General features: G+C 43.7%; 3 protein-coding genes across 8 annotated transcripts in view; 1 reads left to right on the top strand and 2 right to left on the bottom strand.

Annotated features, from left to right (window-relative positions):
* The window catches only part of Ankrd6 (ankyrin repeat domain 6), a 183757-nt gene extending 166224 nt beyond the window's left edge, over positions 1 to 17533 (top strand). For 3 of the 4 annotated variants that reach the window (XM_074078188.1, XM_074078196.1, XM_074078181.1), the window contains 11 exons: positions 91 to 189; positions 1517 to 1615; positions 3552 to 3650; positions 4771 to 4848; positions 8088 to 8192; positions 9409 to 9543; positions 9868 to 10053; positions 10473 to 10625; positions 13955 to 14068; positions 14531 to 14657; positions 15942 to 17533. In XM_074078188.1, coding sequence (XP_073934289.1) covers positions 91 to 189; positions 1517 to 1615; positions 3552 to 3650; positions 4771 to 4848; positions 8088 to 8192; positions 9409 to 9543; positions 9868 to 10053; positions 10473 to 10625; positions 13955 to 14068; positions 14531 to 14657; positions 15942 to 16516 — 1770 coding nt within the window. In that variant the 3' untranslated portion in view covers positions 16517 to 17533. The remainder of the gene's footprint in view (positions 1 to 90; positions 190 to 1516; positions 1616 to 3551; positions 3651 to 4770; positions 4849 to 8087; positions 8193 to 9408; positions 9544 to 9867; positions 10054 to 10472; positions 10626 to 13954; positions 14069 to 14530; positions 14658 to 15941) is intronic. The other variant, XM_074078201.1, reaches the window with a different exon arrangement.
* On the bottom strand, positions 184 to 22921 carry Lyrm2 (LYR motif containing 2). Of its 3 annotated transcripts, XR_012449609.1 has the most exons (4): positions 22819 to 22921; positions 22147 to 22287; positions 7929 to 8114; positions 184 to 2204 (listed from the first exon to the last, which is right to left on the bottom strand). XR_012449609.1 is itself a non-coding variant. In XM_074078210.1 (3 exons), exons 1-3 carry the CDS (start codon positions 22861 to 22863, stop codon positions 8040 to 8042), a joined length of 261 nt encoding a protein of 86 aa, XP_073934311.1. In that variant the 5' UTR covers positions 22864 to 22921; the 3' UTR covers positions 7324 to 8039. The 3 variants fall into 3 exon arrangements, 2 of the variants coding, with proteins under 2 accessions (XP_073934311.1, XP_020011942.1); XM_074078210.1 differs by lacking the exon at positions 184 to 2204 and having other exon boundaries at positions 7324 to 8114; XM_020156353.2 differs by lacking the exons at positions 184 to 2204; positions 7929 to 8114 and adding an exon at positions 19992 to 21653.
* Positions 22922 to 25894: 2973 nt separating this feature from the next.
* Positions 25895 to 27701, bottom strand: part of Mdn1 (midasin AAA ATPase 1) — a 148067-nt gene continuing 146260 nt past the window's right edge. Inside the window, exon 102 of the mRNA XM_074078153.1 lies at positions 25895 to 27247. Within this exon, the coding sequence (XP_073934254.1) occupies positions 27059 to 27247 (189 nt within the window). The 3' untranslated portion in view covers positions 25895 to 27058. The remainder of the gene's footprint in view (positions 27248 to 27701) is intronic.

Genomic DNA, 27701 nt, shown 5'->3' with positions numbered 1-27701 from the left:
CCTCCCGGAGTAAGTATCCCCTCCTCCCAGGCATACAGGTCTGTGTAGAAGCATGTTGCTAATGTGTCCTTCTCTCTGCCTCTCTCCAAGGCAGGGAACACAGCCCTGCACCTGGCCTGCCAGAACAGCCATTCCCAGAGCACACGAGTCCTCCTGCTGGGTGGCTCCCGCGCTGACCTCAAAAATAACGTGGGTGAACAGAACCGGCTTCTTTGTGCTCTCTTGTTTGTGTCATCTTGGAAGATGATCCCCACAGCATACTTCCATATTAACATCTAGGAATGAAAATGTCAAAAAGAATTTGGGCTCTATCTCTAAATTATTCTTTTTATCACTAATTTCCTGAGGGGTCATTTAGGCAAGGAGATGAGGAATGAAAAGTCTTTGAAAGTACTGCCTTTTCCCCCTTCTTCCTTTGCTCTTCAACTTCAGTTCATTTTATCATTTCTTCTAGCACATGTCTGACCAGGGCAGGCTAGGAAGCCTGTAAACATTTTAAGAAAGTTTATCCATATACAGTGTTGCATTATTACTAGCACATATGGGGCAATACCATTGTGGGATCAGCATATATGGGACAATACCATATGGGGAAGGTCCTGTGATGCTCCCCTCTCAGCATCTTCAGAGGACAATTCCATTGATGACTGAAGTGTCCTTCCAGTGAACTGAGGATGCCTGACCTAAAAGGTCCTGTATCAATCCTCCCTCCATAAAGATGCTGTCTTTCCTGTAGACACTTTGGCAGGAGTCACAATTGCAAGAGAATCATTGGCTTCTCTCAAAAATTGCCAAGATCTTCCCTATATGGGGACAATCTCACCTAAAGCAATTCTAGAATGCTCTGAACCTCAGCCTTGAGCTTGGCTCTTTCTTACTCCAGGGGAGACATGCTGAGTGGTTGCTGTTCTTCTGCAGTGCAGAACATCACAACTGTCTCCACATTTGTTGTCTCTTTGGCAGCAGAGCTTGGTCTGTGTCCACTAAGAAGGATCCTGAGTTTCTGAATGCCCTTCTTTTGCTCTCAGCTTGCTCATGAGTTCCCTAGGCCACATTGCTCCATGGGGGAGATTAGGGTCCTACCAGCTATGATGAGTCTGTGTTGGGAAATGCTCATTTCCAAAGCAATGTTATGATGTTGATCTTAATTCTGCTTGGTTCAGACCCTTTGAGTTGGGTTGGGGGAGGAGGGTTTTTTTTTTTTAAATCAACTGCTTTAGCAATTCTGAAGGTCTTGTGGGGAGCAGGCATCTAGTTCCATAAGCATGAAAGTAGAGGTTCTGGTACACCCACACAGTTGTTCTGCACAGTAGCAAGAGTGCAGAGCACGGCAACAGGGCACAGGACAGCAAGCCTTGGAGTGGAACATCTAGGTTAAAAAACTTGTTTGTAATGCATGTTTATGTCCCTAAAGAATATTCAGTAGTCTGCCAGCTTTTAAATTATACTTTCTCTTTGTTTTTCTGTTATGCTTTGTCATTTCTGACTGTGCTTAGAGTTTGATTTTTGTCCGCAGGCAGGCGACACCTGTTTGCACGTTGCTGTGCGCTATAATCACTTGTCCATCATTAGGCTGCTCCTCAGTGCTTTCTGTTCAGTCCATGAAAAGAACCAGGTCAGTGCATGTATCTCGTCATGCCCACCAGCACCCTTCCCCATGGCTACCCAGCGGGTGTATTAGAGTGGACAGGAACAGAGGCTGAGGAGAGCTGCTGCCCTCTGACCATCTGGGACTCCACCAGTGCTGGTCTCTGCATGGGTGTCCCACAGAGTTCCAGTGTCCCTCCCTTATCTGGCCTCCTATCCCTGATCATTTCTGTGCATATCACCACATTTGCATTTTGAACAGTTTTTGGAGCTCCTAGGGCAGGTTTTGTTTATGACATGATGTCAAGTAAGCAACAAGGAGGAATGTGGCTTAGTAGCGCAGCAAGGGAGTTGGGTGTCTCCTGACTACCTGAGTTCTGTTCCCCGTGTTGCCACTTGCTCTTTTATTTGAGCTGCTGGAGTCTCTTACATCTGTAAAACTGGGTACATGATCTGTATCTGTCCATATAGGGGGTTTTCAAATGAAGCTGCATCCAGTCTTCTTTGGAAACGTGTGCTATCCAGTAGTCCTTTGGATAGAAGAAGTAGATTGTTGAGATATTTTGTGATACCTAAATGAAGCATTGTTTAACTTTTCTGAGTTCGGATGCATAAATCTGAAATTTAAAAAAGTTAGATTGTGGTTCAAATTAAATATACTCTATAAACCTGGCTGCATATGAAAATCAACAGCAGAATTAAAAATACCATTCATGGGTCCCACCGCAGTTTAAAAGAACCATAACCCCTGAGCTTGAGGGCCAAGCCATAGTATTTTCTAAAAGCTCCCTGTCTGCATGTTCAACCAGGTTGAGAACTACTGACCTAAAAAATAAAACAGCTAAGTCGGTCACGCAGATTCCCCAGTGGATTCCAATTAACCAGGTTACTCCTCCATACCCACCCTCCAGGGTTTCTCCAGGGTGTCACATGATGGCATGTGACACTCACCTAGCGCTTTAACAATCTCATGCCCAGCCCACACTACAGACTAGTGGAATCAGGTCTGAGAGGGGGACCCTGGCATCAGTGTTTTTTAAAAGGTTTCCAGTGGATTCTAGTATGAGCCAGGAATGGAAAACACTTCCTCAGAACTTTTCCCCTAACACACAACTAAGAAATGAAATAAATATTTTTGCCATTGCTCAGAGAGCATTGAATTTTCATATCAATGTGAAGGCTGTCTGCCTGGGCCCCTGGCAGGAGAGGGAATGAATTATATCACTCTATTTAGTTCACTTATAACATTCTCCTTGGAGAATGACAGCATTTACATTTGGAATCGGCCTGCTAAGCTATAGTTGTCTTTAACCTTTCAGAGTTGATTGTCTGAAAACACTTTTTGTATAACGAAAATTTTCTGACTAGCTGTATGGTAAGAGGTAGAAAGCAGCTTGTCTTACACGAACACTGGCTTTGGGTGTAGACCCAAAGAATGCAAGAGCCTGCAGAGAGGCCGAGTCCCAGCAGCAACTTTAGATCCACACACTTGGCTGTGGACTGGGTTGTTACCTCCTGTTCTTGCACTCAGAACCCAGGTGGTTCTCTGACGTCTGACTTCCCGGGGCAGGGGCAGTGTCCATACCTCTAGGAAGGCAAGGCTGCCTGTCCTAGGCTTCCTGCCCATCATCCTGTTTCAGTGACACTTGGGGCCCCACCATTCTTAGCACCCTAGCCCAGGACTGGCTTTGCCTTTGCATTTAATCCTGTTCTGTGGCTTTTGGATCCCCTCCCCTCCCCCTCCCCACCCAGTCAGAAAGGAACATGATCTGGGTATAGTGTCAGTTAGTTCTAAGATCTCTAAATAGCATCACACAGCAATTTAACAGAGGGCCTCATGTCATGTCGGGCCTCATGTCATGTCTCCAGTCTCTTGACTGGAGAGTACCCAACACTGGGGGATGAAAAGCCGGAGCTGAGGGCCAGGATCAGATGGGTTTAGGCTTTTTTCTGATTGATTTCAGGCTGGAGACACAGCCCTTCATGTTGCCGCTGCCCTAAACCACAAGAAGGTGGTTAAAATCTTATTAGAAGCTGGAGCAGATGGGACCATTGTGAATAATGTAAGTTGAGTTGCAACAGTGGCTTCAAGAGGTTTCTCACTCACTTCTGGGATGGGATGTGTTGTTACCACCTAACCCCCTGCAAGCCCCAAGGATACAACAAGCTCAGCTGAAGCCACACCTCTCAGGGCAGACTTGAGGGAACCCTAGCTTTAAGCAGCCACAGGAGTTGACAAACCTTGGCAGCCCCCTTTTAGAGACCTAGCTACAATGAGCACAACCTGGCAGGAAAAGGAAGCTCAAAGTTGTCTAAACTGGTAAGTGGGTGATCCAAAAGTGACTTTCCAGACCTGTGAACACACATGGTCCTCAGAAAAATGTACTCATAGCCATCAAACTAACTCCAGCTCCTCCCAGATTGTCTCACCTCACTCTTTCCTTCTCTGTCATGTTCCCCTCCCCTCCTCCAGATTCCACAGCAGGCACCAGCCCAGATTCCCTTCTTCCTCCAGGCTGACTAGTAGTCAGTGCCTCCAAAAGGCTCAGAGGGGCCTGGGGCAGAACTGTTGTGTAGGATTCAGATGTGTCGAAGCAGGCAAAAGGCTCTGTACCTAGCGTTCATTCTCCTCCTGCCTTCTCTAGATAGCCCTAGAACATTCCCTGGGTGGTACAGTCACTTCTCCCGTGATGCCTAGCATACCTTCCCCTTCCTTTTGAATCCCACTGTTATCTGTTCCTGGGTTTTGACTTACTCTCCTTAGCCTACATTACGACTATAGCTTCTGTTTTCACAGTCCAAGTCCTGAAACTCTATGGCTGCCCCTCCAGGCGTCTTGCCCCCTGCTCTCCAGGGAAAATTCATTGCTAGGAGGATTTAATGATTCTTTCTCTTGTTTCCTCAACAGAAATGCTCTTTCTTGACCTTTTCCTGTCTTTTTCCAGGAAGCATTCCTTGATAGGCAGTGCCCAGACCTTTGCCTCCTAAAGCACTCATTTCCGAGAAGTGTTAACCTATGCGTGCCCAGGGGTGACTTGCTCCCTCAGTGTATGGGACAGGGTTGAGGAGAGGAGCAGCACCTCCTATGGGGCTGAGCACATGCAGGTGCTGGGTGTGACCCAATGCAGAAGTGCCTGCCCCTGGTGTCCCTTTCTCACCTGTCCTCCGTCTGCCTTTCCTCAGGTAGGCCAGACCCCACTGGAGACTGCTCGCTACCACAATAACCCAGAAGTGGCTCTGCTCCTCACTAAAGCTCCCCAGGTAGGATTTACTGCTTTTCCATTGTACCTTTACATGGGGCTACAAAATCAATGAGGTTCTTGAGGTTGTGATTATCAAAGCCAATTGAAACTAAGTAGGAAATGGATAGGCTTACTAGCTGGGCAGTGGAAAATGCAGGAATTGGTGAGGGCCTCCTGGATGACTGGAACCAGAGACTTATAAGTCCTCACTCTATACATGGGTGTCATTTTCTCCCTGACAGCAGATCCTTGTCACTACCAACTCCCAGGACCACAACTTCCCAGCTACACAGCTAGGGAAGAAGCTCCAGTTTAAACACTGTGGGAGAGGACTGTGATTACAGAGAGTGGGGCAAATCCTCTCCTGAACAAGTGGACAGGGCCTTCAAAAAGGTTCGGAGCATTTTCCAGAAGAAGGTGGGGGACAGGGGCCTTTCTGGGCACACAGAGCAGTGAACATTCACCAGAGGCAGTTAAGTACTTGCTTTCCTTTTTTATTGAATAATGGTAGTTTAGCCTTCATTAAAAAAGATGGCTGATGCCATTATTTGAATTGAGGTTGACATTATCGAAGCAACAATAAAGACATTTAATAGCCAGGTGCTGGTGGCTGACACCTGTAATCCTACCTACTCAGGAAGCAGAGACCAGGAGGATCATGGTTCGAAGCCAACCTCAGCAAATAGTTTATGAGACCCTATCTTAAAAAAATCCATTACAAAAAAAAGCTGGTGGAGTGACTCAAGGTGAAGGCCCTGAGTTCAAACCCCAGTACCGCAAAAAAAAAAAAAAAAAGACATTTAATATAATTTATAAACCCTGAAGTAACTGCCTTTGTTTCTTTATTTTATCTTCCACAGATACACAGTTTTTTTTTTAAATAATTGGGTCTATATTTTATACACCCTTTATATTCTGCCTTTTATCTAGCTATCATAGGATAATGTCCTGCAGCCTTCATAATTATTCACTATAATGAAAGTATATCTTTTTATTGCTTTCAGTATTTTAAGTCATTTCTTTAATGTTGGACTTTAGGTTATTTCCAGATCAGAGCTATTCTGTATTACATTATAGCAAACACTGATTGTTTTCCATCTTATTCTGCCTAATGTTGCAAGAAGAAGCCAGTATCATGGAGTGAAAAGATTCTAAACACCACCCTGCTCGGTACCAAACTAGCCCAGGGGTTTGCATGATCTTCATTTCATTTAAATTTTAAAAACTTACCACCTAATATGATAGCAGTTTCCAGAACTATTTTTTTTTTTTTGTCTTTCCAAATTTGATCACCCTCTTGAGCGTAGAGCTGGTCCTTCTCACTGGTCTCTGGAAACCTGTCTACTCTTGATGGGAGGGAATCAGTGTGGGAAGCTGCAGGAGTGGAGTGTCCCACATCCCTCAGCTTTTTGAAAAGCATCATCAGTGGAATCACATCCATGAATCCTGATAGAAGAATGCTGGTCTCTCATGGATCACAAGTTCAGGGTGCTACATAAATGTCAGAATCTATCTCATTTATCTGGGATTTTAGCATTTGGCAACTTGATAGACAGCCAGGCCCCTCCTTGGCCATACAAAGATCACCAGATCTTGTGGGACTGGAGAATTCCCCAGGCACAGGAAGACTGATGCATCTTAACTCTGCCTGTTGTTTGTCTCCCAAAGTCCAAGGACTTTATAGGGAAAAAAAGCTTTCCTGTTTCCCTGTGCCTCTCCCATTTTGTGTTTTCATTTAAACATGACTTCAGTTTTTCCACACCCATATTGAGTCTCAAATGAGCTGGATGGCATGGAAATCTATTTCACATACAGTTGTATATGCTAAACCTTATCCTCTACTTTAAAATATGCATAAGATTTTATGCATAGGGTTGTGTTGATTTGTAGTTATAGAAACAGTCTTATTTCTTGTTTCATCTGCAAAGAGAAATCCTCTGCTTTTAGCCCCTTAGTGGGCCATGGATTTTATTGGGCCACAGTGGTAGTAAGAGGATACTTCTTTCTGAGGCCTGAAAATCAATATTGCCTGATTTCTGTGGACTGGAAAAGATTAATGGCATTACATCTGGTACATGGTATGGTTCACTGAGAAAGGCTGTAAACTGTGCAGTTATTTTCACTGGCTAGTAGCATGGTAAGTGGAGAGAATTTTGTCAATGATTACTTGGGGTTTGGGTGGCCTCCCATTGTCACTTGTCATATTTGATTTATGTGGTTCACAAGTGCTTAGAAGGGAGTCTCTGGCTGATTTTGATGCTGTGCCCTATTCTAAGAGTCCACAGAGCATGTGGATGGTCAGAACTTGTCACTTTATCAGACTTGACTTCCTAGTGAATCCAAATGGAGCATTAGAAAATGTTTAGGGATGTAATTCTCAAGCCTTTTTGTTTCTTTCATTGCTAGGATGGAACCCAGGCTTGCACATGCTAGGTGAGCACTTTACCACTGAGCTACACCCCCAGCCCAGTTCTTAGAGTTTTTGGTCTCAGGACTCTTTTACATTCTTAAATACTGTGGACTAGAGGTTGCAGGTTTCCAGCAGCTCAAATATCCATACTCTGTGGTTAAACATCCTCTGCCTATTGAGCAAGTGTAAGGCAGGAAGGGAGGCTCCTGGCAGTGACTGAGGGTCCGCTGTGTGCTAGCTTCCTTCTTGTCTCTGTCTTTATGTTAGGGGAGACAGCACAGAGGGCAGAATCATTTTCCTAAAGACCCTTCAGCTGCTTCTATGTCCTTATTTGTTTCCTTTCTACCAGGGACCTACTAAATACTTCTTTTTGGAAGCCACAGTTAGTATGATGAATCATAGATGAACCTCAGTGGTGTTTGAATCAAATATGATTTGGACACAGTTTGACCAAGCGAAAGTCTGATGTGCTAGTTTAGATCTAGTGTCCCAAAGTAGAGAATGAGGCTGTGCCTGGTATAGGGCTGCCCCATGGCACAACTCCAGGGACGCCATTCATCTCCTAGTGGATGTGAGTGGTGCTCCCTGGAGTTACGCAGTGTGCAGCCAGGGCATACATCCTTGGCTATGCTGGGCCAACTGTCATCTTCATAGAATCTAAACTTCTTGAGTTCAGGAAAATATCTTACCTATCTTTGTGTCCCTGTAGTGCTTGCATTGTAAGTGCAGAGTTGCTTATTTTATGTGGATGCATGGTGTCTCGTCTTAGGCTGCAGGTCCCCCTGGGTCGCAATGCCAGGTCAGTGCTGTACACTGGCCTTCTGTAACGATGCCTTTGTCTCTGTCAGGTCTTGCGCTTCAGTCGTGGGCAAAGCCTGCGGAAGAGGAGAGAGAAGCTCAAGCAAGGAAGGAGGGCCCAGTCCGTGCCCAGAGATGAGGTGGCACAGAGCAAGGTGTGAGGTCCTCCCTCCTGGCCTGCCTGTCTGCTTGCTATACCCCCTGCTCCTGCTGGGCTCACTGGTGGCTGTCGGGTCTTCTGGCTGTCCTTCACCCTAGAGTTCTTTCTCCTTTTGGCTTCATGCCCTCTGCTCCTCTAAGACTCCATCCAGTTCCTGTGCCTCCATATGTATGTATTGCCCGCCAGCCATCCAGCACCCTCATGTGGGGATTTACCAGCCCTGTGTAATATGGCCTTGTCCCACCAGACACCATGCTGTAATTTTACAGAGCAGCAGTTCTCCAAGTGTGGTGTCCACGTGTCACGTGGGGCCTTGTTAGGAATGCAGGTTCCCAGGCTTCACCTCAGATCCTCTGATTCGAATGGTGTGGGGCCCCACAGTCTGCATTTGAACAAGTCCTCCAGGTGGTTCTGATGGAGCTACTGGCACAGGCTGCTCCTCCATTTCCACTTAGAGAATGGACCAAGGCTTTGCTGTCCCATCTGGCTTCTGTGTGCAAATCAGAATAAGATGAACCCAGGGCACACCTGCCCTGTACAGGAGGCACATGGTGAACAGATTTCAGCCCTCCTTTTTCCACCCTCAGCTGGGTACCCTGGTGCAGTGAACAGATTGATTGCACAGCTGTACCTGGCAGCCCTTTTAGGTCTCTTAGACACATAAAATGGTATCACCAAGGACTTGTTCTCTGCGCTGTTTCAAAATCCTCTCATCGGTTTCCAGGGTTAAGGCATTATGACTCTTAGTTTCTACTCATGAATTATGCATATCAAGTTACAAAGAATCTCACAAAGGTCAGAAAAATGGCATTTTCCATTTTTCAGAGTATTCCCTCCCTGCCATAAATGGCGGCGGGTCCAATTTCACAGAATGAGTGGGGTTATATTTTGTTGAAATGCAAAAGACCCAAAAACCTCAAATGTTTTTTGTGTATGCAGGGGTCCTGGAGATCTAGAACATAGTTTTGGACTCATGATTAGATTTCATTAGGGACCTATCAGATAAAATAAAAACCAGCTATTCAACCAATCATGGAAAGTAGTATATGTTCCATTAAAACCACCAAGCAGTGTTGTGTGTGTGTGTGTGTATGTGTGTGTGTGAAATTTATGTCATTGGCAAAGATTACCAGGGACCTCTTACTGGATGGAATCTTGGTGACAGAGGCCCAGGTGTAGGTAGAACAGGCTTCTGGCTTTTTCCTCTGCAGGGAAGTGGCTCAGCCAGAGACACCCCCAGCAGTGAGCAGGCTGTGCTCAGAAAAGAAGAGGCTGGAGAAGATTTCCTGTCAGCCTCCCCAGAGCCCAGAGCAAAGGATAACAGGAGAAGAAAGTCGAGACCCAAGGTGAGGAAGCACATTAAGCAGTGGTGGGGTGACTGGGAGGCAGGTTGGTGCAGGGTCCTGGAACTCTTGTGGCCAGCAGCTAAGAAGCCACCTCACTTCTCTAGCTGTTTTGGAGCCAGAGCATAGAAATGAAATCTCACTGACTTCAGACCAGGTGAGCATGCCAATGTGTTTCTTCTTTTGACATATGTTACCAAGTCAAATACCATGAGGTGAAGCCAGGTGGTGTTGTATGCCCAAAAGTGGGGGAGATGGAGCCATTGGCTGGTGTCACTCTCGTAGATGTGGCAGGACTCAAGGGTGTCGCCTCTTCCTACCCCACAGGTGTCAGCCTTGTCTGACCCCACCCCTCCGGTAGACCAGCAGCCTGGACACCAGAAGAACTTGCACGCTCATCACCACCCCAGAAAGAAGAGCAGGCACCGGGGCTCCTCCCCGCCCCCGCCCCACGAGTTCAGAGCCTACCAACTGTACACACTGTACCGGGGCAAGGATGGGAAAGTGATGCAGGTACCCACAGAGCCTGGCCCAATGGGAACCAGAGTGGGGCTGGTGAGCTCTGTTCCTGTGGGCTGATGGCCATTTCGGGCATTGACTTAATAAGAAGATGACATAGAGGGCCTCTGCACCCCAACAGTACAGATCCACTCCTGCCACTTAGGTCCTGGCATATAGAGGTGCAGTTATACAGCTTTCTGCACTGTCATTAGGGAACTTCATCTTGAGGCCCAGGGTAGAGACAGATGGCTTGAAAACAGGGGCCATGTCTTACCCTCTGAGACTTCTGGACCTGAAACTGAGCCAGAGGATGGGGTTTCCAGAACAAGGGCAGGGATGTCCCCCCTCCATCATCTGCACCCAGGCATACAGTGAAGACATTTGTGGAAGAACGAAGGAGAACATGCTTCCTTTTTGTTGTTCCCTCCTAGGCACCAATAGATGGTTGTCGCTGTGAACCTCTCATCAATAAGCTGGAGAATCAGTTGGAAGCAACCGTGGAAGAGATAAAAGCAGAGCTGGGGTCTGTGCAAGATAAAATTAACATGAAGCTGGGCCACATGGAAGCCAAAACACAGCACCAAGTAAGCAGTGGGCTAGCCTCCTGGTTAGGTGTGCCCGCTGGGAGCATAGCTCTGTGATAAGTACTTACCAGGCATGCACAAGGGTCTGGGTTCCAGCTACTGCCTCCAAAAAGCAAAAAAATAAAATAGAGAGGTGTTAGCATAGCCCTGTGCCCTGAGAGTGAATACTGGCCTGGCAGGCCTGCATTATGGAATTTTGTTCAGTGGTTTTTTTGTTTGTTTTTGTTTTCTTGTGGTACTGGGGTTTGAACTCGGGGCCTCAAGCTTGCTAGGCAGGTGCTGTACTACCTGAGCTACTCACCTTGGCTTCTTCCAATCTTTATATGCCATTGTGCCCTATACCCCTTGCCAGTTGCACACAAAATTAGAATAATGATGTCTGTAGTAGTTTTTGTTCCTTTTTTCCAACTTTTTATTTGGAAAATTGTCAACTGTACAAAAAAACTTTAGGAAGAAACTAATGAATGTTTGTATACTCTCACCTAGATTCAACCAGGTTTTTTTTTTTTCACTTGTATTTGTACTTATTTTCTGCTGAATTTATTCTTTTGCCGTAAGTTTTTGTTTATTCAGTTTCTTTAGGGCAACTTTTCTTCCATGCAACCTCCTCTTCTGGTTGAGGAGCGGTTTGTTCCTTTTCATTGAGGAGTGTCTCAGTGTAGCACAGGGAGCTCATGTCCAGGTTAATCCAACTCTGATCTCTGTAAGTACGGTGGCCCGTCTTGGGTGCTTTGATCACCTGGACATGTTCCATGACCTGAGAATCTACATCTAAACCTTCAGGCTTAGCTCTACTCTCCACATTTTAGTATGTGAAGCAAAATTTTAGCACTGTCTTTGGACCACTGACCCTGTGTCAGGCTCCATTGTTGGGCTGCAGGAGACCTACTAACACCACCATTGTAACGCTGAATGGCACACATTGCTTCTTGAAAATGACTTCTTTCAGATGCTTGGTGGATATGTATACCCTTGATGCCTTGGACAGTTTCTTGGTTCTTAAACTGAACACAAAGATTTGAACCTCTTGATTGACATGATTTTTATGCAGTTTTCTGGATCAAGAGAGTAGCAAACCATTTTCACAGGTTACCTCGGCAGTTTATAGGAAGAGGCTGACCAGTTCTCAATATGTTACCCATTTGCTTTGTCTCTCTCATGTCCACACCGTTTTTCCTGTGCAACTGTGGGAAGTTTAGTTGCAGACCGTCCTGACGTGGCACCTCTCAAAACTTCAGAACACACCCCCCAAGAATAAGGACTTTCTCCTCCATAGCCACCATACCCTTACCACTCAGAAAATTAACATAATTACATTATATTCAGTTCATATCTCAATTGTCTCAATGTTTTTTGAGCTGGTTTTTGTTTTTAATCCCAAAATTCACACTGTGCCTTTGATTTAGCACAGTTCTGATTTCTTCCAGACTTTTCCATGCTATTATCTCTTTTAAACATGCAAATCAGTTGTTTAATAGGATATACCATATCCTAGATTTCTCTGATTGTTTCCTCATGATGTTATTTAAGTTCTTCCATCCTTCTATTTCTGTAAACTGAAAGTTAGGTCTAGAGCAGTGGTTCTCAAAGTGTGGTCCCTGGACCAGCAGTTGTCAGCCTCATTCCAGATCTACTGAACTGAATTAACTGTGACTGAAACTCTGGTCTAGGGTCCATCAGCCTGTGTTTTAGCAAGACTTCCAGTGATGCTGGTATGTGCCAAAGTTTGAGAACTGCTGGTCCAGGTAGTTAAGAGGTTCAGGTTAAATATTGCCAGTCTTAATGTCAGGCTGTCTCCTTATTAGTGATGCTGATTTGATTACTTGGCTAAGCTAGTAATTCCCATTTTCGTCTGTCTTAAAGGTACATTTCCCTTTGTTATTAGTAAGAAATGTGTAATGCATAAGATTTTCCAGGTTAAAAAAAACTCTTTAAGGAAACATACAAAATCACATGTGTTTTGGAAAAGCCATTCCAGAACACAGAAATGTGTCTCACAATGACATTCCCAAAAGAGTGCCTCCATCTCATACAGGTTTTCTCTCTTATAGATATAACCTCCATAATGATTTTTTTCTGTAGCAGGAACTGAACCCAGGGTCTTACACTCACTAGCCAAATGCTCTACCACTTGAGTCATGCACCCAGCCCCTTTATTTGCATTTTGTTTCTGAGATAGAGCCTTGCTAACTTTGCTAGAGCTGGCCTTGAACTTGTGACCTTTCTGCCTCCTTCTGCTAAATGGCTGGGATTACAGTCATGCACCACCAGACTCTGCAAATATGGAACCATACTGTTTTTTTGGCAGCTTGCTTTTTATCTAGTAATATGCCTTAGACTTGTGGAGCTCCAGTAGCTCTGGAGTGGCATGTACTGTTCCTGGGTATGGAGGAATAACATTTTGTTTCCTGCTTTTTACACTTAATTTTGTGTTGTATTTTCCCATGTCCTTAGCTAATATTCCAGCATATTAATACACCATAATTTGTTTATTCATTTTTTTGTCTTATAAACAATGCTAAGATGAATATTCATGTGCAGAAACTTTTGACCCCTTCTCAGTATATTTCCTTAGCATTGGGATAATTGGGTCCAATGTTAACGTCTAAGGCACTTGATAAATATTGGCAAATTGCTTAATAGAAAAGTGCCAATTTACACCCCACCAGCAGTGGCTAAGTTTTTGTCTCAAATCTTTGCCATCACTTACTATTTTTTAAAAGATTTTGCAGAATTAAAGACATTTCACTATTTAAGTTTTATTTCCTTATTTACTGTTGAGATTGAACATTTTTAAGATTTGCTTGATATTTGCATTTTGTGGAAAGCCCATTTTAAAAAGTCTTTTCTTAGGATCATGATATATTAGCTAAGACTGTTTTGTGTATAGAAAATCCATGTCAGTTCACCTGTGTCCCTAGAGGACTGCATTATAGGAATGCTAGCTATCCCAAGGCTGGTGTAGACTACAAGAAGAGCTCCCTACCTTTAGAGATAGTTGTTCCTAATAGCAGTCTTGGTACTAATGTTCTAAGGCCTATACAATTATTTTTTGCCCACCGGATCTGCATTTGCTCAGGTGTGTATTATTCTGTATTCATAGGACTTGTATTCTTAGGACTTGTACAAATGAATGAAAGAAACAGCACTGACCATTTAGGATTGTGCACAGGAATTTGAGAAGCTATGTGAGGCAGGACAGACAGGAGTGAAGTCTTCTTGCTGCCTTTGTCCCCTGCTGGAAAGGCCTGAGCTGGTCCTTACACGTGCAGAGACCATGGCTCTTCCTTTGATGTCTCAGTGGGCATTCTGCTCCTCTTGAATCACAGATGCGTGTTTTGGACAAGCTGATGGTGGAGCGACTCTCAGCAGAGAGAACCGAGTGCCTGAGTCGCCTGCAGCAGCACTCAGATGCCGAGAAGCACGACGGAGAGAAGCGACAGGTAAAGCCAGGGTCTTCAGCCTTTCCTTACAATTAAAAGAGTCAGACCCACCATTGATCACTCGGAGGCCTGGACTCCTGGAGAGCATTTGTATTACCTAGCTTATTATTTTTGTAACCTTAAAATGAAGTTAGTGGCAAAGAACCTATAGTTCAGATAGGGTGTGTTGCTGAGCACATGCAAGAGCTCGTGCTTCTAAGCAGCCAGAAATGCTTAGTTTGGATGTTTCAGGTGGCTTCTGGACACTGGAGGTCAGGGTGGCTCTAATGACGGTGATAGATGGCTCTTGGTTTGGGTGCTAGATGCACATGGACTGCGGGGGGATGGGTAGTTACAATTTTTAGATTTGTCAAAATGGCCACCTCAACCATGATAATTCAAAAGTTCGTTATTGATGCTTTAATTCATAAGTCACCTGTGAAATTCGCCTCGTTCTTCTTTGTATTTCTCGCTTATTTTTAGATGTCATTGGTGGATGAATTAAAAACCTGGTGCATGTTAAAGATTCAGAATCTGGAGCTGAAGCTTTCTGGAGAGTCTAGGACGTCCAAGGCTAAATCCACACCCTCCACATGTGACTCCTCTACAGGTAACCCACAGGTAGACAGAGCCCTTCTGTCCAAAACAGTGAGCCCCCGCAGATCCTGTTCTGTCCTGCCCTGAGCAGTCCATGTGACAGGGCTGTGGAATGCACTGGGCAAGGACTGCGTTTCACTCACAACTACATATTCAGCTCCGGCTCCTACGCAGTAATAAAATAAAGCACCCCCACCCCAAGGGTAGCCCAGGCTGGCCTCAAACTCGTGACCCTTCTATGTCAGCCTTCCTAGTGCTGGGATTGCAGGTGTACACTACTGTGCTGATTATCCATTCTTATTTGAATGTTCAAACATATCTGAGGGGTGGGGGGTTTAGCTTGGTGATAGAGTGCTTTCCTAGCATGGAAGGCCCTGGCTTGATCTCTAGCGCCACCAGAAAACTGAGGCATAGTTGAATGAAAGAATAGCAGAATTGTTGATTGCTTCAGGTTCAGTATTGATGGGGTCACAGTGGACCCCAAGGACAAGGGATGATGAATGACCCTGTCTCCTCAGCAGGGCTCTCTGCTTTTGTGGGTGTTTTTCTCCTTTCTTCTTGATTGGAGAAGATTGCATTTGTCCAGTATGCGAGCCTCATTAAAATGTGCTAGTCTGTGTATTGAACTTTCCTCAGGTGCTAGGTTAGCGCTGCTTCAAGGAGCACATCCTTCACAGGGATCACACTCAAGGATGACCACTTTGAGGGCATTCAGAGCCTGGTCATCAGGCTTCCCTGGGGGACTTTAATATACCAAGTGTTTTAACACAACCACGTCTGGAACTACGGTTTTATCTTTTCTATGCTAACGTTTGGAAATATTCTGAGCAATCTTTTCATGCTAGGACAGTCACGTCACTTACTCCAGAGCTGTGGGTGAGGGAAATAGACCACCGCTCCAGATGGGAGCCTGGGTGAAGAATCTGGTACACTGCTTTTATGGCCCAGAAGTTAGAGAATAGGGTATTCACTCTCATAGGTAAGTCGCCATTCTTTTTTGAGACACGTGGTGAGTTGTGTAGTCCTTAGGCAACACAACTCATAGGGTAGATTGAGGCAGTCTAGAAAGCCAGAAAATTCTTTGACTTAGAACTCAGAATCCTTGAGAGCCCCGACAAGCCAAACTGACAATCCTAGGAGACGAAGTAGAAGGAATAAAAAGGTGGAGACCACAGAAAAGAAGCTGCATGTGGTGGGTGGAGATTGAGGAGGCTGCTGGTTTACAGATTCCCAGGACTGTCAAACCATTGTCACCACACCGCCACTTGCTCTGACTTTTGTTTTCCCTTGAAACCAGGTGTGGATCAATCCTTGGCGACTGCAGGGCCTGCAGCAGCATCTGACAGTTCCTCTCAGGTGGTTCGACCCAAGGAAAAGGCCCTCAACTCCACAGCTACCCACAGACTCCAGCAGGAGCTGTCTTCTTCTGACTGTACAGGTTCCCGACTGAGGAATGTCAAGGTCCAGACAGCACTGCTGCCCTTGAATGAGGCAGCCAAAGGTGACCAGCAGGCGGGCTCCTGTGTCAATAGAGGCACCCAGACCAAGAAGTCTGGTAGAAGTGGCCAGACAAGGCATCGAGGCCAGCAGCCAGCAGCCAGCAGCCCTCACAGGCAGCTGCCAGCAGCAGCAAGCAGTGACCAGGCCACCGCCCCTCATGGTCGAGACACCTCACAAGCACTGGAGCTCACCCAGTATTTTTTTGAGGCCGTTTCTACTCAGATGGAAAAGTGGTATGAAAGGAAGATCGAAGAAGCGCGAAGCCAAGCCAATCAGAGAGCCCAGCAAGACAAGGCCACTCTGAAGGAGCACATCAAAAGTTTAGAAGAAGAGCTTGCTAAATTAAGGACGAAGGTGCAGAAGGAAAATTAGACAGGGAGAACGGAAGAGGGTTCTTGGGGGTTTCTGGTTTTTTGTAACTGCAGAGTAGTTGGCCACGGAGTCAATTATTGTGTTACATAGCAGACTTTAAAACAATGACCAGTTTCTAAAATGTGCCAGCCATGTTTCCTATGCCCTGAAGTCATGAAGACTTCTACAGCTAAGCTGAAACTTAGTTTCAAGTTTGCTTAGTTTCAAGTTTCATTACAAACTCTAAACCTCAGGCCAGGTTCATCTGAAGTTCAAAAACTCAGATTAAGCAAACCACGCTAAGAAATAGAACGGTGTATAAGCCTAAACCCTAAAATTCAGGGTGTGTGAATTAATAGAAGTCAAAAGCAAGAAAAAAATGAATCCCTTGTGACCTCAAGTAGTAATTCATGTACATGTAAACACACCTGCTGTGCCTAGACAAAACGTCTTTCTGTAAAAGCTGTAACGCAGCTGTGCTCAACCCTCTCTCGGATTTGTTATCTCAATATGCTGTTTCAACAGGTGGAAACTTACCCAGTTTTGAGAGGAAAGAGATTTTCATGATGTCTCAAGATCCAGTGTATCTTAAACTTTAATTTTGAAAAGTCAGTTTATTTAAATAATGAGTAATTGGCTAACAGCACTGTTTGTTAGTAATGAGCTAGAATTTGGTCATAGTTTCTCTATTTGCACCCCCAAATGTCAGTAATTATAGTGAGATTAATGGAAAAGCATTCATGTAATAATTGCCTGAAACTTCTACAACCTTATTTGCAATCAAACCCAATTCCATGGAGAGTACCTTCCTGAATTTGATATTATCTACATTTTGTAAAGAAATAAGGCAATTTCTTGAAAGTACTTCACTTTGAATTGAGTTCTATCATTGAAGAACCTCAGTGCTTTCTACTGTTTGGCAGTGATGATCTCAAGGTAATAAATAAGTCAATGACTTTAGACTCCACTGTTAGGCACTGGAAAGATGTTACTTTCTATATAATGAAGTATAAATACAGAAACAAAGTTGAAAAAGTAGCTTATGTTGAAATTTGATTTTAATTACCTCCCAAACTCTTGTCCCTTGGAATGTGAGATTATATCCAGCTCTACAAAATTCCATGTATGCATAGAAACTTCAATTGTACTTCAGTAAACCCAGGAACCTAGTACCAATTGTCCCTAATTATGTATAAAATGCTGCCCGTTGAGCCAGAGAGAAAATAATGACTTGACATGGGAATGCCAAAAAAATTAGTATGCTTTTAGTCCCTTTGTCAAGCTTGGAGTTTTGGTTTTCTTATAGTGACAATCAATGAATATACACATTTCTTTAAAAATTAATTCAGTTGATGAATATCACTGTTACAGAACCTGAATATGAACCCAATTTGATGTTTTCTTGAATTGATTGCCTGTTTCTGACCTTGTCTTGCTCCTCAGCTTCTGGCAAGTACAGTCCTCCCCCAGGCTCTCCTTGGATCATTCACACAGAGGCCCGTTCCTCTATCTCCCATTAGGTCCCAATGCAGTCACAGACTTGTAGAACTGGAAGGCACCTTCACTTTTCTAAATCTGATCCCACCAAGATATCACTAACTTCTGTAGGATCATTCCTCAAAATATACCCATTTATTGGGAACTGTCTAATACTCAGAGATGAAATCCTGAGTTCAACAAGTAATACTCCAAGCAAGACTTATTTCCACTTATCAAAATACTTCCTGTTACCTCAAGGTATCCTTGCTGAGAAATGCTGAAAACAACTTATAATTGAACTATCAAGTCTATGCTGTGAGAGTATTTCATTATATATACCTCCTACCCATCAGAAGCAGACAGCTTACCACTGTGAACTGTTTTTTTTTTTTTTTTTCTTTCTTTCTTTTTTACATGGCACAGGGACAAGACTAGGGAGAAATGACAAAGGTCAAATGCACCTAGTGTGGCAGACTTGGGTTTTGTCTCTTGGTATTCTGTCATGGAAGAGAAAATCAAAGCAAGAAATAAATGAGTCAGCCTATTAACCCACAGAGGTGACAACATGGCAAGATCAATACAATGGCATGTTATTTTTGGTTCTTTTTGAGACCAGGTCTTGGTATATAGCCCAGGCTGGGCCTCAAACTTGTGATCCTGCCTCAGCCTCCTGAGTGCTGGGATTACAGGTGTGTAAAGCACACCTGGTTTGGTAATTGTTTAATTACTAACAACTGTGATAGGTCTGTTTTTGTTCCTTGGCACTGTTAAAAACTTAATTGCAGGTCTGGTGTTTATTTTCCCCTTGTACTAAAATAAGCAAATGCCCCAGCCGTACTTTTCCAAAGACAGAGAACTATTAATTTATAGCCTGTCATGTTTCAAACTGAGGCTGAAACCTTTCAATACTTTCAATAGCTATGGGAGAAAAATGATATAAAAACACAGAAAAGCTGTATATTATTTTTGTTAGTACACTGTTGTATTCACTATACTAAATGCCTGTGATAGACTGGCTATATTAGTTTTAATCTCATTTTTAATTTTGGGAGACCAAAATAAAGGAAGTGATGTTTGTGTTTTCTTTTTTGGGTAAAATGCTGGTCTACTTAAGCATGTTGTCTAGTTAGTATTTTTATCACCTTGATTTTGTTCTCCTCCAAGCATTAAACATTATTCTCAGTCCTGTTCATCTTAAACTTATTTCCAAAATGAAAGTGTGACTACCCTTGGTTAGCCTGTATTTTCACTTTGGTTGACTTAGTTTATGGTTCCTGAAGCAGGAAGTGGCTCTAGAAGTGCAATCCGGAGCTTATACCTGAGATCAGGTGACTGTATCAAAATAAAACTGCTGTGCCATGGCAAGCTTCTTTGGTGCCATCTGAGCTGTTGGCATTTGGAAAATAGTGAGCCCAGGGGAAGCAGGAAACAGTTGTACAGTTAAGTCATGTGCAAACCAAGAGCACATTATGCTTTTTGACAACTTGTTCCTAATAGTTAAAATGCATCTTTTTGTGAAATATAGATTATAGAAGCCAATCAACTAAATGACTTGTAGGATAATCCAGTTTTAAAAATACTTAAGAGCTTTTAGGATACTTTTGTGAATAAAACCTAAATCTTACTTGCAACTTTAAATCTGTGAGAAACTAGACATTTAAAACAATGCAAATAAAAGTGATTTATTCTCTACAATAAACAAAAATAGTGAATTAAGTGCTAATATTTCTTAAAAGCCTGACACAAGCCAAAGAAGCGGCTGTGCAGATTTCTAGTCTGGAGAGTGCCAGTTTGTTTTTGATCCTCCCTGGGCCTTATTCTACATATTCCCTTCCTCCCACCTGTATCCCCCGCCTTCTCCCTTCCTCCCACACCCTTCCTCTTCCTGCCCAAGGTAGACTGCTGCTTTGTTCTCACTGGCATTTTTCTTAGATATTCCCTGCGGGAGACAGTTTAGGTCAGCATGGGCACTCCTCTGATACCAGTGTTTCTTGGCATGACTGTTGTAATACAAATAGCACAACCACAGCAATTCTTTTATTATGAATTAAAAATTCCCAATCTGTTCACACATTTTAAAAGGGGAGAATGTTAAAGGAGCAAATTGTTATAAAATGGTCATACCCACTTGTCATGCCACAAAGCTCTTGTACAAAACAAATTTTCTAAATACAAAATGATTGATTTGATATAGTTCACATGCATGAAGCTGAACATTCAAACGTCTTAAATTTAAACTTAGGAACGAAAGTAGAGCATTCAAACGGGAGGATAGTTTACAGGGAAGGCCCAGAAACATGGATGTTGTCTAGTCTAGAATACTGATAGAGATCACTTTGCAATGAATAGAATGTGTTTCCTAGCGGTTCCATTCTGGCCGTTTTTTTCTTTGGCAGTCCTAAGGTTTGAACCCTGTGCTTGCTAAGCAGTACTCTACTACTCGAGCTGCACGTCCAGCCCTTGGCCAACGTCTTGATTGTGGTTTCATACCTGAGGAAAAATTGTTAAATCAATGTCCTCTTAAGCTAAATAGGACTCAGCCTACAATTCAGAAGGGACAATCTAAGCATGTAAGTGAACAAAGTAAAATGTTCTTTAAAGATAAAAGAGCATGACCATTATAATTGTAGCCTTTGAAAAATAATTCAACTTGTAGTGTTGACCCTGTTTTAAAAAACAAAATCAAAGCAAACTGCAGCTTAGGTTTTCTTGGAGTCTGATACTTGCATCTTGCAAATTCAATGCACAAGTACTCCTTCGAAGCATTCAGTATACACTACTGCTAGCAAGAATATCACCAACTTCCTTGTCTCATTAAAGGATGATTTCAAGTTTCAACATTTTAGGTAAGTCTGAGTGTGCATTTCAATTGTAACACAAAATATTTCACAAGTGTTCTATTTACAAATGTTTCTCCCGTTTGTCAAATGGTTTTACAGTAAGTTAACTGACATACACCTACATGAAAACCTAAAAATTGGCTCTGTATGCATTTGTCCGATTGCCCCCATGGAAGGCTATTCAGATTTCTGTCATGGACTGGGGCTACAGGAGGTGGGTGGCAGTCCAGGTTATCAACATACAGTTTCTATATCTCCACTGGCACAGTCCAGCACTAAATAGCTTGTATCATTTTGCAAGTCTGTCTCTATCTTTCAAGTGCTGGTCAGATTCTTGAGCTAGCTTCTTAGTTCTGCTAATGAATAGAGGACTTCAGTGTGCAGGATCGAAATTCCAGCACCCTCCACAGCTCTCACTCAGTTAATTGTATGCTCCGAATCTGACGAATCTGACCTTTTTTCAAGTGTCCTGAAATCAATGTATTCTCCCAATTGTTTTTCACATCCCTGGAGGAAAACTAGCCACCAAGGATCTTCCTTAATGACTTACACTGTTCTACATGGATGTTAAATTTCAGAATCTCAACCAGAAGTTGCCTACAGTCTTTTTCTCTTTTTTGGTAAGTGTTTCGATGTGTTCATTAAGCTACTCTCTTCACAGTCATCACTTCCCTGATGACGTGATCATCCTTTCAGGTGCTAACTGGCAACTTGTTAGGCTGGCTTTGGAGATTTGAAAATCCTTCAGAAGACAGGTATAGTTATTTTGCTAAAGCAAGTGTTTTTTCTAACTCCTTTAGCTGCATATTGCCTTGCGTAATCATCATACGTATGGTATCCTGTAGAAGGAAGAGAAATCTGGTCATCGCTTTACCAGGTTAAACAAAGTACAGCTGTACCATTTCATTTGTTAAGTTCAAGAACCAAATAGTGGTGGGACAAGGTGGGTAGCTCAGGTGTAGAGCTTGGATTTGGCATGAACAAGGCCCTGAGTTCAATCTCCCTCTTCCCCCACCCTCCCAACACGCACACACCGCTGCCACCCCCACCCCCACCACCACCCTCGCCCCACAAAACAAGGAGAAACCAATAGTGGGAATTGGAACTGCTGCATACTCGGAAAGTCAGAAGCAATGCGGCAATGCATGAAGCCAGGTGATGTTAAGAGTAGATGCAGCAACTTAAAAATATCTAGAAAATCAGCAATGAACAAAGTGTAACGTCTCAGTGACATTTATGTTCCAAGATGTCTGCTAAACTTTAAAAAAAAAAAAAAATCCACCGATCATTACAAAAGGGGCAGGGGCTGCCCTCCCACGATCCTGTTCTCACCTCTTCGGTGGCACTTTTGTTTCTTTTGAATTCTTCCCTCGCCCAGTCTTTCAGGTATCTGCGATCAGAATCATTTGGAACTTGTCGAATGGCTCGCAAAATCCTTCTGTAGAGGAGGAGAACTTGTTGCCTTCTCATGAACTGTCCGGGGGAAGAGAAATGGGAATTACAACAGCACGGTCGGCAGGACCTTAGCAAATCAGACTGTAACCAACTTACCAGATGGCTCTTTGGTTCTCAATTTTGAAAAAGGATTTGTTTTTATTTTTGGTCAGGAGGCAAAGAAGGTCATTTGGGCCGTTTACTCTTGTGTCAAAACTAAGAACCTTTAAAACCAAGAGTTGGCTAGTTTTACCTAGAAGCTGTAACAGTAACAGCACTTCACTAGATTAACGCAGTTAGTTCCCTTTATTTGGCGATCTCATCTGTTCTTTGCCTTGGATCCGCACAACCACCAACAGCCCTCACCACCGCTGGGGAAAGGACGCCACTGAGGCCCCTAGGAAGCAGGAAGTCCCGCCCCCGCGCTGGAGCCAATCAGAGTGCGCGCAGGTAAGGCCCCCAAGACTCATGCGGGTCCCCTTCCGTCCCCACACCCACTCCCTAGACCGGGTGGAGGGAGAATCAGCCCCTGGAGTTGCTGCTCTTCAAGGCTCAACGAGCCGCTGGTACCTGCTTTAGCGTTAGCGTTGCTGGAGGCAAACGAGAGGCGGCCATGTCCGCCAAGCGGCCAAATGGGCCGTCTAACTGGAGCCCCAGTGCGCAGGAGCGGAAGTGCAGGGGATGGCGGGATGGGACGAGCCCCGTTTCCTGGGAGACGGCGTGGTGCGTGGGCGGACAGCTAGAGCCAAGCAGCTGGTAGGAAAGCGCTGGGTTTGGCCGGGAGCTTCACTTGCCCTTGGCCGCCTGGGTTTTCTCATCCGCTGAAGTGGTGACACTTTCTGCCACATAAGGTGTGATAAGGCAATAACAGTGGTAAAGATTTGGCACAGTGCGGCATGGGATATGGTTCAGATGTCATTCCATGGAAGCAGACTGTTTTATGAAGGCGAGAAAAACCAGTGTGATCCTTTTCAGCCTTTGTATTACTTTTATTCTTGGCGATACTGGTGTTTGAACGCTGGGCTGCACGCTTGCCTACCACTTGAGCCACTTCACCACCCGTTTTTTGTGTTGTTTTTCGTTTTCGTTTTTTTTTTTTAAGATAAGAGTTTCAGAACTATTTGCCCAGGCTGGCTTTGAACTGCGATCCTCCTGATCTCTGCCTACTGAGAAGCTAGGATTTACAGACGTGTGCCACCGGCGCCCGGCTTCCAGTAATCCAGGTGCTAGCTGTGTTCTAGCCATTTCTCCCCACCTGCTTCCTTATCTGAAGTGTGTAGCACGTACTCACACGGGTATCATGCAACTACTGAGAACAGACCCTTGTACATACAAGAACTCTTTAAATCCTAAATTCCTTTACTTTACCAGACATTGTAGGAGTGGTGCTAATCCCGTGACCACATTGTCAATGATGTTTTTCAGATGTTATCTAAGAGAAGCAGTGAAAATGTTTTATCCATTTGCTTTTTAAACTAGTGAAGCTAAATAATCCTAATCACTTGTACTGATTTTGTGAATTGTCCGTTCATGACAGGTCCATTTGTGGAGATCGGGATTTCATTCAAGTTTTACATGGCCTGTATGCTCTAATTTTTGGTCATTTCTTTATGAAGACAGCTTTAAGCCTCAATACTATCTCACGTTTTTCATTTTCTGTTTCCAACTTCATCTTTTCCCATCCACGCCCTGTAATATACTGCTTAAATTCTTAAAATACCTGCTCCATCTAGAATTTATGACACAATGTGGATCTAAGTTCTTCCCCAGCCAACTAATCTATAATGTCAGTGCCAGTTATTAAATAATTCATTACCTTTCCCAGGATTTGTGGTACTTTTTTGACTATGCAGTAAATTCTGTTTCAGGCTTGGGCTAGAATCAAGTTTTTAATTAATTTTCTTTGCATATTCTGTCTTCATATCTGGCAGGTTTCTGTGGGTTCTTGTAAGAAATTAGTGTTCTACATGGCCATAAGAAATGTGTCATTTCTCTTCAAATCTGATTTATTGGAATTTTGAATTAGTCTTGTCTACATGTGAGAACATTTTATACTCATTTTCTTTCCCTCCAAAACTTACTGACTTATGCTAGACACAGGTGCTGCCTGTGTTCAAAGATTTATATTTTGGGGCATGCAGGAAAACCTTGTAAGGTCAATGTAGTGCTACTAAAAACTGCTGAATTTCATATTGTGGGAACTCTGATCTGAGTTATGTATTTGTCAGAAAGGTAAAGTAGGTTAAGAGGATTCCAGACAACCTAGGGAACACTAGCAGACTGCAAACTCTGGTGTGCTCTGACCATATCAGTGGTGACAATGCTGGGAATGAAGGGACAGGAGTGTCAGGCAAGAACCTCAGTGGTGGCAGTAAGAAGCTTGAAGAGTATCTCTAATGTCCTGAGTAGTATATGCTAGAGATTAAAAAGGCCCCAGTTGCCATGGACTTAGAGGGAGTGGAGGGGAAAGTACGATAGTTGCCAGATGTTATACCAGCCAGATGATTTGATTAGGATTTGGATGGAGATGGACGTAAAGCAGATGCATAGGTTGAGGAATAACAATGTCATTTGAACATAAGCATTTATAGAGCCAGTTACCTAAGCGGAGCTCCAACAGACATCAGAATACAGTCATACAGCACGTAAAGAGGTTTTCAGTCAAGAAGCGACCATACATATGGTGGTGGTCTCTTAAGATTATATCGCATGGTGACATAGTAACTGTCTTGGTTTGAATAGTACAGTCTGTGATACTTGCAGAACAATGAAAATAGCACATTCTGCCTTTCCCAGAATGTGTCCCTGTCATTAAGTGACCTATAACTCATCAAGAATGCCAAACATTAGCTTTGCTTGACCTCTGGATAGAGACTCGCTTAGATGATGGTTGAGACTATGGGAGTGGTAAAATTGTACAAAGTGATTAAGACAGCACACACAGCATTTATTCCACTTTAAATGTCAGAACTTATTCTTCTGCCATGAAGATGGGGTAGTTGGGGACATGAAGGGACAGCAGGGCACAAATGTTAGCAGTCACCTGGCAGATTGATTCATCCTTACTTCTAAAAGCTCTGTCAGCCCAGACCCAGCTGTCATGCTTCTCACCCAGGCCGTGGATCCCACTTATCAGTTCCTCAAGGGTAACGGTTCCTTTCCCCACAAGTTGAACATGGTGCTCTTGTGTACCTGCTTACCAGAATGTCTTCTGTCCCAAGCCCCGTGAGCCACCCTAGGGCCAAAAGAATGACTCTGGGCACATTAAATTGGGAAGCCAGACGTGTTAAGAATCTATCATTGTCAGTGTTGCTCTCTTCCCTACCAGATCCATTCAACCTTGCTGACAGTTGAGCTACCTGAACCATAGAGGGCTTTGACTAGTGAAATGTGAGTGGAAGACCTGTATCATTATGAAGCAGAATCTCTGAGTCACTGTGTGGTTCTGCCAACTCACTTTCCCCTCTTCCACAAAGCATATTGCGTTTCACAGATCATGACATGAACGTGAGTGAAAAATAAAGTCTTACAGTATTAAACCATGAAAGCCATGGGGTCACATTAGCATGGTGTAAGTTGACTGATCCAGCAGAAGGAATACAATCCTCTGTTGTATTCCAGTAAGAATTACCATAGAGGACCTCAGTAGTGGTTTATGGTTTAATAGTTTTCAGAATATAAGCTGCATAGCTTTTTTGAATAAAAAATGATAGAACTTCAGGTACAAGTTTTAGGACACTTAAATAACAAGCAATCTGTGTCTTTGATGACCACCCATAAGGGTGGCAGACTTCACAGTGTAACTTGAAAATAGACACAGGATAGAAGATTATGCCATGGCATGCTGCCTACAAAAGAACATTCTGATGGAACATTAAATAGAACACAGCACACAGTTTCAAGTATTCAAGCACTGCCTTCTAGCCAAGTAAAAATGCCTAAAAATCACTGATGTGTGTTGAGTGAGGGTGTGCTGACAGGAGATGTAACTGCTTAGTTCTTGTGGACACAGAATTTCTAGAATTAACACTGGCTCAGTGTAGCTTGAAAGCAGTGTGAAGAACGATTCTTCCTCTTAAGAAAAAAAACAAACAAAAAATAAATTACAGCAGTGACGATGGCACTGAGAGAAACAAGGGGAGTCATCTTCCCATTATTGCATAGTTTCCCAAAGCAGCACTTGTGCAGGACAACACTAAAAGCCACTTTGTTTACACTGCCCAAGATCAACTTTGTTGATTACCTGGGCTACTGTAATTTATGAGAGTACATACACCATAAGCTTCCTGCTCTCTAAGAGAAGGCAGTCCCTTACACAGTAAGCATGGAAACATAGTCAGACTCTCCAGAAAACGCCAGCTGTCTCAACTACGTGACACCTAGAGCTTAAAACATGGTAAAAAAAAAAAAAAAAGGCAGCTCCCTTTAGTCCTTTGTCCAAAGGACTGGCACTGCCCAGTCCCATGATCCTGACAGCATTTCTTCAGGAGAGGAAAGCAGGGCTCCAAGAGTGGAGCAGGGCCTCCCCTGTGCCCCCAGATCTGAGACAGGAACCCTGCTCCTTTATTGCTCAGGTTTGTTACAAGAACCTTAGCCCGGGCATAGCAAAGAGCCAAAAGCTTTCTCTAAACTCTGGTACCTTGTTGTAAAATACAAATGTACACCACCATAACATAACATTTTTCAAATCAGATGTTAAGTATAGATGAAAGAATATCACATGTGCATATAGAGACAGTTGTCCAAAAGGGAGCACCTAGGTAAGACAGTGGACATGCTCAGACAGTGTCACTATGGATTACTTTGTCCTCTAGGGATGGTCAGAGGCTGTCACCAACTCAAACCACTGTGTGAGGGCATCGCTGAGTGTGTCAGGAAGCGCACTCACATCCCGAAGGATGACATAGAATGGGAACGGAAACTCCTCCATGTACGATCGGATTTCAGGCATCTCTCCAGGTCCTTTAAAGACTGGTACTTTAATGTCCAAGATAGAATCCTGTTAATAAAATTTGAAAGAAGAAAACAAAATTAGGTCATGGCTCACTTTTCTGTGATCAAGTCTCCTGCGTCTTATATATGAAACTAACTTTTATTCCTAGGTAAACGATTATAACGAGAAGGCAGAGCTGGGTCTGGTGGTTCACACCTGTAATCCTACCTATTTGGGAGGCTGAGATTGGGAGGACAACCAAGGCAAATAGCTCGAGACACCCTATATCCAAAATAGCCAGAGTAAAATGGATTGAAGGTGTGGCCCAGGTGGTAGTGCACCTGCTTACGAGTGTGAAGCCCTGAGTTCCAACCCCAGTCCCACTACAAAAAAAAAAAAAAGTCTCCTTCCTTCTGAGTGCCATATCTAGGAGAATGGACACAAGAAAATCTTCTTAGCTGGGCGCTGGTGGCTCATGCCTGTAATCCTAGCTACTCAGGAGACAGAGATGAGGAGGATC

Source organism: Castor canadensis, chromosome 1 (genome assembly GCF_047511655.1).
Source record: "Castor canadensis chromosome 1, mCasCan1.hap1v2, whole genome shotgun sequence".
Taxonomy (NCBI): Eukaryota; Metazoa; Chordata; class Mammalia; order Rodentia; family Castoridae; genus Castor; species Castor canadensis.
This window is presented reverse-complemented; position numbering and strand designations above follow the sequence as displayed.

Bases quoted from the DNA above. Each gene is read 5' to 3' on its own strand.
- Lyrm2 (XM_020156353.2), bottom strand. From the start codon at position 22,863: ATGGCCGCCTCTCGTTTGCCTCCAGCAACGCTAACGCTAAAGCAG. The intron at 22,288-22,818 runs GTACCAGCGGCT...TCCCCCGGACAG, and splicing joins CAACGCTAACGCTAAAGCAG to TTCATGAGAAGGCAACAAGT. The intron at 21,654-22,146 runs GTGAGAACAGGA...TTCCTTCTACAG, and splicing joins ACAAAAGTGCCACCGAAGAG to GATACCATACGTATGATGAT.